The sequence below is a fragment of the Asparagus officinalis genome, chromosome 2, assembly GCF_001876935.1.
Source record: "Asparagus officinalis chromosome 2, Aspof.V1, whole genome shotgun sequence".
Classification (NCBI taxonomy): Eukaryota; Viridiplantae; Streptophyta; class Magnoliopsida; order Asparagales; family Asparagaceae; genus Asparagus; species Asparagus officinalis.
Genome location: NC_033795.1, coordinates 75,312,286 through 75,325,020, shown reverse-complemented (window position 1 = coordinate 75,325,020; position 12,735 = coordinate 75,312,286). Strand labels below are relative to the sequence as shown.

At 35.8% G+C, this 12,735-nt stretch overlaps 2 protein-coding genes and 1 pseudogene across 2 annotated transcripts in view; 1 reads left to right on the top strand and 2 right to left on the bottom strand.

The window, feature by feature from the left end:
• Window positions 1–4,755, bottom strand: part of LOC109831325 — a 12,827-nt pseudogene extending 8,072 nt beyond the window's left edge.
• LOC109831635 (yae1 domain-containing protein 1-like) lies at window positions 5,481–10,786 on the top strand. Its single transcript, XM_020398994.1, has 5 exons — window positions 5,481–5,818; window positions 8,246–8,347; window positions 9,863–9,981; window positions 10,084–10,205; window positions 10,282–10,786. Exons 2-5 carry the CDS (start codon window positions 8,287–8,289, stop codon window positions 10,598–10,600), a joined length of 621 nt encoding a protein of 206 aa, XP_020254583.1. The 5' UTR covers window positions 5,481–5,818; window positions 8,246–8,286; the 3' UTR covers window positions 10,601–10,786.
• Window positions 11,542–12,735, bottom strand: part of LOC109831634 (triacylglycerol lipase SDP1) — a 6,833-nt gene continuing 5,639 nt past the window's right edge. The window contains exon 4 of the mRNA XM_020398993.1: window positions 11,542–12,678. Coding sequence (XP_020254582.1) covers window positions 11,749–12,678 — 930 coding nt within the window. The 3' untranslated portion in view covers window positions 11,542–11,748. The remainder of the gene's footprint in view (window positions 12,679–12,735) is intronic.

The following is a 12,735-nucleotide window of genomic DNA, read 5'->3' as shown; positions in this document are numbered from 1 at the left end:
CTGCATGACGCACGCACACACACAGAATGCCGATTGGGCTTTACCCTTCATAGTAGCTTTATGTTTCTTGATGGAGATAAGTTGATCAAACCACATTAAAGTGCCTCATCAAAAATTCATGTCCCTGATGATCGAGAACAGTTGGAAATAATATATGTGTTGTTGAACATAGAGAAATTAATGCAGAAGTGCAACCTTAATTAATGGTTTTTTCAGCATGTAAGTACTTGTTTGGAAGATATGGGTGCTAATATTCTTATATGCTTTTCAACAGATTTTCTACTTATTTAGATTGTATTCCATATTCTTAGTTTTATGCCTCAACCTTTTCCAAATCGTAAATTAAAACTGGTTCTAATTATCATAAATATACCTGAATATAGTGTTCAACAGATTCATCTAATGGAGCTTTTCCCATATCACCATAAGCAAGAAGCCTTAGTTCATCTGATCCTGCAGAAGGTGGCGTTTTGAATTTGATTTGGCCACTCCAACCAACGGTATCACTACATTGTAAAAGCTTCAATATTAGAATTACTTAACGAATGTAATCTTATCACAAGAAATGTAAACACCGTAAAAAGAAGGAGCATACAGAAACAGCGAATAAGATTGCCTTATTAACAGTATATGACTTGAAATATAAACACATCCTCAGAAGGAATGAGTCATAAAAAACCTGTAAAGTCGGTAACTCAAGAGAATTGATTATCCTAATTCATAAAAGCCTTTTTATATAATGTTTCATAGCACATCCATCATTTCTTCCTATATGCAGAAGGTTATGTCTGGTAACTTCAATTCTGTTGATCCACTTACTTTTATTCGTTTTGTTTTGTAGCACCTCCATTGTGAAGATCTACTCTCTCAATTGCTTCTTCTTAGCCAAAAATTATCTACAGTCAAACCAGTGTTTAATCCTGCTGTGGTGAGGGATAAGTTATGAAGATCAACTGGGACATCATAGATTGAGGAGCTAGCAATGAAGATCCAAAGGTAAGTTCTTCCTCTACTTAGATCTAAAATTATTAGATCTTCATTATAATCAGATCTCTTTGGTAATTGAGTACATGCAATTTGTTGTCTAACCAATATAATATTAGATACAATGTTAGCATAACCCTGGTGTACCACTTTCACTAGCCTAAAAGAATTTAACATGCTAACCTTAGGAACTAAAAAATTGTGTTATGGCAGGATCGAATTTTTCTCTCTAAAAAGAACACAATAGCGGATTGAATTGTTATGTAATTCTTCTATCGCTATTCTATATTCTTTTACTCATTGTTTTATGTTCACTACAATTGTCTGTTTTTAATTTTATAATCTAAGCAGTGAACATCACATCTCAAATAATTTATAGAATAAATGTTTACCTTCCATATCGATAAGAGTAGGATTGAGAAGGTTTTAAACCAGTCATTACAGCTGAATGGATGTATCCAGGATCATGCCATCCAAAGTCTTTGGCAGGGCTTGCTAATGTACCACCTACATATACACCATATAAAACATTAAGCATAAAAGATGAAACAAATTTTCTGTAATTAAGCCTAACCTGATTCCGTTTTGAATCTTCAATGAGAATAAGGGATGAGTGCAGTATATAGCCCCTATACTATATGGTTTTAGGCAATTATTCCCAAAGAAAAACATTTTTATTAACATTTACATTCTATATGCAAAGATAGTTCTCTCTCTGTCATATGTACCTATAGAAAATATCTACAAGAGAATAGGGGGGCTCTCTGCAGTACATTGAAATGTCAGGGATTCTTTCTACAACGCATTGACGTCACATAACACTAGGTTGCAAATATCACGGAGAGAACTCCATTTGAGCATCAGAGAAACTGTGTCCTAATAACAGGATATGCGTTTGCAATTATTCTTTAAAACAATTTGGATGAAACATCATTGGAAAATGATTAAAAACTCCAATAGCCGTCTTCCTTTGCAGTTTGATTATTTGTTTTATTAATGATAACACATTCTTGTTGTAGGTGTAAATCTTATTAGTACCAGAAGCTTGAGATAGAGAACTCACTGCACATATCGTTCTGAGTAAATGTAGTGACAGCTGACGTTTCAGACTTCCCATCTCCATACTGAACTTTTTGTGGGCTTTTATCACCACTGACCCATGTTAATCTCATCTACAAGCAAAAGGTGCACCACTCAGATCCTCTGAAATCAAATACGTAACTTTACATTCCAAAAATTAAAACCGATGTTCCCTGCTGGAATCTATGCTTGAGAGATGACATACAGAGGCTTATTTGGATTGCGAATTTGAGAGGCTCGATCTTTTCATTATGCAAGGAGTGTCGAATCCCCCGGTGAAGAACACAAACTCTATATCGGTTCTAATGTTTACATAATGGAATGTTATGGAGCCACTGCAAGTTTGAACCTCACAGTCATTCTCTTTGGTTTTGATGCATTCTGACTTGTTGCAGCTGAGGTATGATGGATCGTTGCTCAAGTGTTGAGCCTGTGATTATTCATGGGTGAATGATACAGATTTTAGTTTGCGTGCACTTTGACATATTCAGATGTATGCATTTGATCAATTTTAACACATGTCGAGTTATTGGTATTTGTACCGCACTTGTATCAGTTTTATTTAGGGCCCGTTTGGTTGATGTTTTTGGCCTCGGGTTTTGGACAGAAAGCCTGCAAAAGAGCACTTTTGGCAGGCTTTCGGCCCAAAACGCCTCTAAAAAGAGGCGTTTTGAGCAGAAAGCCTGCCAAAAATGTTCTTTTGGCAGGCTTTCTGCTCAACACCCGAGGCCAAAAGCATCAACCAAACGGGCCCTTACTTTCGTTATTGTATCTGTTTGAGACTCCTCAGTGGTGTGTGTGTGTCTAGCAGTTGGAGTTTCCTGTATTCATGTATAAAAGTAGCAAGGGTTAATTGCAGGTAGAACTCATGTAGTATCGTTTGTGTTATTTATTATCTCTTTAAGTTTGATATTGGCAGATGCAAATGTGAGCTCTTTTTTTTGCCCTTGGAGATGTATTTTTAAAAAAACAAAAACAAAAACTGACATACCCCAATGATAAAGAGTAAATAGCAAAAAAATCACTTATGCCGAGATCAAACTTAAGGAGTAACAAGTGGCACAGTACGATGCTACATGGGGTCTAAGTGCAATTGCCGCCCTAAAAGCAATTAAGAAAATGTAGTTATTATTATGCTCGAAATTAATAAGGTACTCCAATTACATTTTTCCTTTTCCTTCTTTTATTTATGAAGGATGGAATAGTCATATAAGAATTGAGGAATGTGTTCACCTTGACAGGATAATGGCACAAAAGCGGCAGGCTGCTGTTGTCACCAGTTTGCAAGTACATGAATTTCACCAGTGGGCAGTCTGATACTCTGCTCATAATAAACCATTTTAAGATTAAGAAACACAATAAAAAAGGATGTTTGAAATATGTAAGACATTAACTTATGATTTGTTTTGGCTTCATGCTTTCAATAATCACAAAATTTTACTTTGTTTTCGTAAAGTCTGTCATATTCGAAAAACACGAGTAAAAATGACCCCTAAAAAGCCAAAATTACCTCCCGAACCTATTTAAAAAAAGTATTATATAAACCAGAAATAGAAAAGATAAAGATGATAAGAATGAAGGCGCAATTGATGCATTAATGTGTATAAACACCCAATAGTTTTATTAAAACACAATTACTTCGTGAAAGACTATTGTTCATTTTCAAATCCGGGGAGCTTATCTACTACTTTTTTAACTTGAAAACAAAACCTCAAAATTACTATTCATGCTATCGCAGATACTATTTCATGATTCAGATTATTAAAAATACTATTTATGTTACGGTAACATTTTCAGCCTTAGCCATACTGTTCGGAGTGTAATGATTTCCCCCCATAAATAATATTCATGCTACAGTGTAATGTTTGAATGGTTAGATGCGTTGTACGCTACAATGAATATTTTTGGTCCTTTATCCATTGTTCAAGCTGAATTAATGTTTTTTACCATCGAAAATATTGTTCATATCTTTTTTTATTCTCGCAAATGATGAATTGTACCTTTACCAGATATTTCACAAACATTAATCCTTCCTGACTATAGTATAGAAAATTGATAAAACTTCCTAATTGGTGTATTATTTTATTCACTAGTTTGGAAGTTACACTCTGTAAATAATAGTAAAAAGTTGTCGCTAAAGTTTTTAAAAATTTATATATGAAAATTATATTATCAATTTGACGATAGATATAACTAGGTAAATAATATCCACAACGATGCGCCCGCTTAATACTAGTGTTATTTAAGTGAAAACTTCAGGAGGATTTGTTGAAATTCTCCATAAGTTTTTTGACTTCAAATAGAACTAAATTTGACCATCTTCTCGTAAAAAACTATAGAAATTTTATAATACTGCGTAATATTCATCATTATTTGTGTATCTTCAGCTGCTTACTCTGAATTTGATGGAGATATCATGGCAACCCAATCGGACTTATCGGGCACAATAACTCCACTAACCGTAACCGTGACGTTTCCTTCGTCATCCAACATAGAATCACTACTCACATTGATGGCAAGGTACGGGTTCGGATCCGGGCAGTCACCCATTAGCCTCCTGTTCAAAACCCGAAACCCCGATATCCTCGTATGGCCGTACAGTTCATCAGTTGAGCCACTGATCAAAGTAGGAGAAGGTGATGCAGATGACGCGTCGAAGAGAAGGAAGAAGAACAACAGAAGGGAGACCATCATGATGAGGACGTGAACTTACGAGTTAATACTTTGATGCTATGTATCATGCTCATATATGAAAGTATGAAATGTTTATATTCAATATTTGCGGTCTTAGGAAATCTCATACGGACGGTTGTGTGGAAAGTGACGCGGGAGCGGGTATCTCGGTGCAAAAACTTTGTTGAGGTGTGAATGGATTTATGATGCCGTGGTGCTTTTTGGATGTATAGTGTAGAGGACAACAATGTTTATAGTAGCCTCCGTTAAGATGTTTCTAGGCCTCTAGGTTTAGGAGTGGGGAGTACAAAAATCGTTAGGAAAATGATAGGGGCACATTCCCAACCACACCCTCTCTTTCTTTTGCTACAGTGCACCGAGCCCCACATGAGATTTTAAAAATTTAAAATCTCATGTGGGGCCCGGTGCACTGTAATAAAAAAAAATTTAAAATCTCATGTGGGGCCCGGTGCACTGTAATTTTTTTTTTTAAATCTCATGTAGGGCCCGGGGGCACTGTAGCAAGAGAAAGAGAGAGGGTGTGGTTGGAGTTGTGATTGGGGGTGTGCCCTAGAGAAGGCAGATTTTGCCCATACCCATTTGCCCACCTGACCCACCCATCACTTATCCCGCCCAAAACCCACCCATTTAGTTAAATGAGTCTAATCGAACGGGTTCCTCTCAAACCAAACTAAATGGGTGCAAAATGGACGGTCTATATTCACCCGTTTGCCCACCCATACTCCCAAAACCAAAACCCGACTCCAGCAAACCCTTCGCCTTCACTCTTCACCCTTCAGAAACTACCCGATCTCAAAAATCACGATTTTCTCTCCTCTTCATCTCTAGCTCGAGCTCGACCTCGACCTCTAGCTTCCGACCTCCTCCTCTCCCCTCGAGCTCGACCTCGACCTCCGGCCTCCGATCTCCTCTCTCTCTTGAGCTCGAGCTCGAGCTCTGCCTTCGATCACCTCTGGCCTCTGATCTCTTCTCCTTCGATCTCCACTTCTCGACCTAGATCTCTTCTCCTGCCCTTCGATCTCCTCTTATCTTTGATCCCCAATCCTCAGATCAAGAGAAGGTAATTTTATATTCTAGGATTTATTTTAAATTACAATTATTCCTTATTTTGATTTAGTTTCTACGGTTTTAAATTTTTCAATTGATATGGGCTTTATCTTCTAATTTCTAGTAGATCCTTTTTAAAAAAGTTTTACTAATTAGCTGCTATTGTTTAGTAGTTTTGTTGTAATGGGAAATGGCAGGAATTTAGATTTTTTTAATGTAATTTATAATTTATAATTCACTGCTAACCAAAATTATTTGAATGATAGCTCATTGTGCCATTGTAGTTCAATAACTTCACTGAGACACAGGCTGAATGCTTACTGAAGAGGGTACATGTTCTAGGTTTTCAGGCTGAATGCTTACTGAATGGGGAGGGAATGAGTAGTTTGGTCATCTAACCACGCTTTCGAAGTTAATATTAATCACATTATATTAAACATTCATAACCCATGAATGCTCAGAGACTGTTATATTAATGGGATTATTAGTTTATGACACTGCTGTATTCTGTAATCACTTGCTAGAATACAAACTTAGGTTTCTTTCATTTTTCTCAAGTTTCTTTAAATTCTATACATTGTATGGTGTGTTATAATATCTTATCTGTAACATGAACTGTTTATTTATTTCTATAGCACTTTGGTCATTTTCATCAAATTTCATTTTAAATCTGTAACATGAACTGTTTATTATTTCTATAGCACTTTGGTCATTTTCATCAAATTTCGTTGTATTATAATTCTACTCTTTTCACAGTGGTTTCCACGAGGGGAATTAATCGCCCATGCAGCATATTCTTGTGATAGCCAAATGATATATGCAAGTTTCACAAACGGGTGTGGCTGTATTTCAGCACTTAGATTGAGGTGTCGAATTAAGCTAGAGGTCGAGGTCGAGGTCGACATTTAGGTGCATGTTCAACAATAGGGTTTAATATAGACCCTATTGTGAACGCATTCACATTAAGGTGCATGTTCAACAATTTGAGAACTTTGGGGGGGCAAATTAAAAAAAAAACTACAACAAATCGTGAATCTTGATAAATATCTTGATCAAAATTAAGATGCTCATTTATTACAAACGGGTATAATTGGAATTAACAAAATAATCAATTAGTGATCCTCTTCCTCCACGTTTTTAGGCAAGATAGAGATAGAAACTCATTTTTGATTCAGTGCCACGTTTTTAGGTAGCAAAAAAAAAATCAATGATTGCAATGGTTAGGCAATCACCATAAAAAAGGTTGATATGAGCAAAAAATTAATGGTGATTGCCTAACCCTAATTATTTTTCTTAGAGAAACTTCATGCTTCTAATGGGTATAATTGGAATTAACAAAAAAAGTTTCAATGATTGCAATGGTTCAACTTTCTTTTATTTTTTTCTTAGGGCAACATGAAGACCAAAAAAATTCAATGATTGATATGAACAAGAATTAAGCGTTGCAATTCAAACCATTGTGCAATCATTGATTTTTTTGTTGCCTAAAAACGTGGCGGTGAATCAACGCTGGCGGTGAATCAAAATTGAGTTTTTTTCTCTCTTGCCTAAAACCGCGGAGGAAGAGGATCACTAATTGATTATTTTGTTAATTCCAATTATACCCGTGTGTAATAAATGAGCATCTTAATTTTGATCAAGATATTTATCAAGATTCACGATCCAACGGTTAAAAACTTTGGTGGACAAAGCACTCAATCCACTTAAGTTGACAAGAGTTTTACTCTCTCTCTCTCTCTCTCTCTATATATTTTAGCCACTTTCGATACCCATAGCTGCAGCCGCATGGAAAATTATAAATTTTCCATTTTTTATAAGTAAATACATATTTTTCTATGAACTTAATACATATTTTTGTGAATTATTATAATTAAATAAATTAAAAAATAGGCAAACGTCTAGGCACAGCCTAGGCACTAGACCCCGGCTCAAACGTACAGTTTGCCTAGCGCCTTCTGTAACATTGGGTGCATATATGATAATACCTTTCATTTTGTGTTATGACGATGGTTTAAACTATTTGTTGATATCTAGTAATATATTTCTGAACTTCTAACAATAGCATTTTATATTACATCTTGTTATTGTGATTTTTGTTACGCGAATGATATGCTCATGGTCTTGATATCTAGGCAGGATTCATCTTCCACACATGTTGACACTGCACATATCTTAGTGTAATTAACCTGCAAAGTTTAGGGCTCAATGGAGAAGCATAACTCTGACATGGACTTTATCAACATTAATCCAAAGTTTAAAAAAAAAACTTATGATGTTGTATTCCTTTTCCCGTGTCGGAACAGACATTTAACTAATACTTGTTAAAAATATCATTAAGTCCGCATATGGAAAGATGAATTATTATGATTCTTATAGTTTTTTATAGGATTGTTTCTGTTAATTGAGTATACATCCCAATTTGCTGACCCTATCATCTCAGAAAACGGAAGTTCTTGTAACTTTGAAGATTTAGAAGGATCAATGGAACATCTCAACCTTGAAACAGCTCCACGCTCTAGCAATGATGACAAGGATTTGAATGGTATGATCTTATGCTACTACGATCGCTCACCTGTTATCTTCATCAATGTTATGGAGGATGTTAATTAATTTTTGTCTTTAGGATGGATTTCTGAAATTTTACTTGCTTGTCATTCTTCCTCCACTAATATTTTTCATCTCATTTGGCAAGAAAATAGGAATTTCATTGAGATGCAAAACATTCGGGGGGAAAAAACTAAAAAGGTTCACATGTTATTCTCTATTACCTGTGAACAAATCCTCTCATTTACCTTCAGGATTCCCTTTTTTAAGAAAAAAAAGGAAGAGGTCAAAGCCTCAATCTGCTTCATTCAATTAGGAAATGAAAGAAGCCAAACCTTCCGGATTTATTTCATGGATATTGAGACAAGTTTTGTAATGTTCATCAGCTGCCTACTGCAAGTTATGCAATATCTGGACCCTTGTCCTGATTTGAGATCGGCGTAAAAACTAATTTATAAAGCACAACATGGGTGGTGTTTATATCTCATTCAAGTCTGGCATTTAAATCTAGTCATTTCTTGGGTAATAAACCTTTCTACCTTTTGTTCTCCTCTATGTTTTCATTTTCTTTTAGAGCAATGAGTATACTTGTTGGTTTAAGAAAAAAGTGAGATAAAAATACATCACGCATATATCTTTGTCATTTGAAGAGGAAATAATGCATTGTACTTGATAATCTTGTTGTTCGATACATAAAGATTGAACTGCAAACATTTATTAGTAGCTTTTTTCTTTTTCCACTGCTAAGAGCATGTTTGGCAAATGGTATTTTTTGCTGGATTATAAGACACAAGGTTTGACCAAGTAAAAGGCATATATACCCCTCATGATTTCTCAAAATTCAAGTGATGGCCTTTCTGGTGGATTGTGAGTCATGTCCTTTTTGGTCATTTTGATAATGGATTATAATCCACCCATTTGACAAACACCACTATTCGAAAGGGATTATAATCCATTAAATTTACAAAACACTATGGATTATAATCTAAGTGGATTATATTGCTAATCCTAGTGGATCACAATCCAAAGTTGCCAAACATCCTTTAAGAAAGCTGGTGGGAAGCCAACAATCGATGACTCAAAAAAAAAAAGGAAGAAGAAGAGGGAAGAAAAGAAAATTTCAGTGTGAATATAAGGATGTGCAGAAACTAGTTGGTTCATTCATCATTCAAAGTTCTCTTGTATGGATGAATGGTGTGCAGGTTTTTTTCCCCTAGTTATTATGCTTAATTTTTTTGGGGTCAACATTTTAGCAAGAAAGAGTCTGTTACTTACCTATAATTTGTTAATGATTAGTTGAAGTGTAATGTGTGTAATGTGTGCTTTGGGACTCATGGATATTAGATGGTTATATGAATTTCTATTTAATAAAAATTTCTTGATCATCCCTCTTACTGGTTTGCTCATTGATTCTTGATGGTATAATGACATAAGCATATGCTATATTTCTCTTGATGATAATGATATTTTCTCTTTCTTACCTTTTATTATGTTTATACTTGATTATTTGTAGATGACGATATTGACTTCTGGGGTGAAGATGAAACCTTAGATACCGATACAAATGAGGCCTCAAGTCATTCATCTTTTCTAAACAGGGAGTGGAAACGGAGGCATGAACAATTTCATACGGTATCCTCACATAGAAATTTTTGCAACATTCAATCTCTTCATATTTGTACCAACACTGCATAATCATTTCAATGCACCAATTTATTTCTTAAACACTTCAAGATGGGATATCGAGATGGCATTACAGCAGGCAAAGAAGCTTCTGCACAAGAAGGTTTTAATGTTGGCTTTAAGCAATCTGTACACAGTGGTTACAATTGGGGCCTTGTTAGAGGAATTTCTAGGTATGACTCTCCTATAGTTGTTCTTTCAGGATAGTCGGAAATTTTCGGATGATTACTAAATCACTTTACTATGCAGTGCTTATATTAATCTTTCTGACGATCTGAAAGAAAAGTTAGCAAGAACAGTTGAGAAAAGGGAGAGGCTTCGGAACTTATATCAATCTTCTCATAAAATTTCCACAATGGACGCACTCAAAATGTATCACGAGAGCATCCAACGTGCAGAGACTAAGCAAGAACCCTCAGAAAGCAGTTCTCAGATAAGTAGCGGTGATAATGGAGAACTTTCTATGTACAATCAGTTAGATGACCTTTTTAAGGAGCTTATCTCAATTCAGCATGATTCACCAGAAATTGATTTGAAAATAGAGCAAAGACGAGAAATTCCAGAATAGTTTTCATTACAGGCACAAGCATTCTTATGATTATGGATGTGAGTCAATGTGTTGTTGTAAATAATTGTATTTTTGGAAAGCTATACTGAGCTGTTATCTTCATAATTATTTATGTTATCTTGTATCTTTTATATCTTATTGATTGTTAGAATTTGTGATTCTGAATAGTTGAATATTCCCATTTCATGTAATCAGTATGAATTCTCATGTGAAGAGCTCATGTCTGAATGGAGTTCTGGATGAGTTGAATTGCTATTGTTGATTTATCGGTCTGTGATGAAATATTTCAGTGAAGAGAGTCAGGATTCTTGAACATTGCTCTAAGTTCCATCTTCTAGCAACTGGATGCGTTGTATAAGAATAAGTGGGACGCTCAAATGTCGAAAAGTTGTTTTCTCTTTGTGCCATCAATTTTTTTCTTTGTGCCATCTTCGTTGATGTTATTTATAGAACAAATAATCTGGTTTTGTTTGATGCTCATATTTGTCTTCATCGTGATGATGATACTCTTATTCTTTACTTGGAAGATTGAAAATCTATCCTCCGTCTCAAACCGCGTCTGTGTATTTGAAGCCATATCAGCCAAATCCTTCATTGATTTTTAATCCTTCTTCACTTGTCACTTTTCTTCATTTTCACAAATGCTTCACTTAAATCCGACTACAACTCTTTTAAGGTTATGTAGTGAAAATTTACATAATATTCCACAATCAAGCTACAATGAATTATTTACAGGGGGAAAAAAACCAACCTACAGAGAACGTAACACGTATGATATCTACTCAATTTCAAATAGTTGTCAATATGTACCCATCAAATTTGGGCACAAAACTAACAAGAGCTCTCAAGGCTTTCAAGTTGTACAAGCTTTTGTGTATATTCAGTATATAATCATCGAGATCCTCGAAGAGGACTAACTTTCTGAGGAAAGAAACTTTATGGGAAAGAACTAAATCAGATCCATCACTAACTATAATGATACGAGAAATAAACTTCTCTAACCAATTATTTATGTACATGCGTTGAATACAAAAAACAATATAATCAACTGTGAGCCTGATCAAGATTCACTTGCACAAAAATTGTGAGAATCACAGTAACCAATAAAAATAAAACATGCACATCATTTGCTCTTTCCCAACCATCTGTCATTCTTTTCCATCGCATTCATCCAAAACAGCACCATGATCTCTTCTATTATCATCACATCTCGACTCTGATCCTTCCAACTCGCCCTCATGATCCTCGTCGTGTTCAGAAACTGAGCTCACATCCTCACAACTTTCCATGTGCAAATTTTCAACATCTGCTTCAGCCAAGGAGCTTTGCTGTTGCTCTGATTCACTACTACTTCTTTGTATAGGATTTATCACTTCCCTCCTCACAACATTGAAAACTATCCCGTTATGTATTCTTTCAGGTTGTATCAGATCCCCTTCAGAAACCATAATGCTAGCAGTTCTATGACTAGACTCACGAGATTCAGAGTCTGTGTTATCTGAGCTTCTATTCGAACGCAGTGCTAGACTTTCAGGATCCTCTTCCCTCGGCCAAACCCTGTTGAAATCTAGATCGAGCTCAAGATTCTGAACAAAATTTATGAATTTATGGGCTGAGGCCGTCCTCATCAGGGGCCCACCAGACCTTGTCCAAGAATTAAGGTCTATGCTCTCTGATTCACTGTCACTACCATCATGCAAACTCCTGTGGAAAACTCGATTATTTCTCAAAATGGCTGCAGTATCGGTGAGAGCTTCATCTTCAAGTGATCCTGATGAGTTCTCTCTAGCAATGCAATTCCACGAAGGGATTCTTCTAGAAGCGTTGAACCTGAAAGTGGAGTTTATTGGTTGCTGCCCTTGTGATGCTGCAGTGGCTGCTGCTGCTGCTGCTGCTGCTCTCTGAGCGCTTCGCTTTAGGCGACGCATGTGGTTTAAGAGAGCTACACATTCGTCCAAGGCGAGTTCGATGGCGCAATTGGCTTTTATGGCTGACAGTTTTTCCCAAGTGCACCTTCGTCCTTGGTTTGAGGCCTTTTGGAGTTCTAAGTACGATGGGTTTTGTATGATCTTGGAGTACTGAAAATATATAGGGGAAAGACAAAATGTTACCAATTTGAGAGAAGATCATTTATT

Bases quoted from the DNA above. Each gene is read 5' to 3' on its own strand.
- LOC109831635 (XM_020398994.1), top strand. From the start codon at position 8,287: ATGGAACATCTCAACCTTGAAACAGCTCCACGCTCTAGCAATGATGAC. The intron at 8,348-9,862 runs GTATGATCTTAT...GATTATTTGTAG, and splicing joins TGATGACAAGGATTTGAATG to ATGACGATATTGACTTCTGG. The intron at 9,982-10,083 runs GTATCCTCACAT...AAACACTTCAAG, and splicing joins GGCATGAACAATTTCATACG to ATGGGATATCGAGATGGCAT.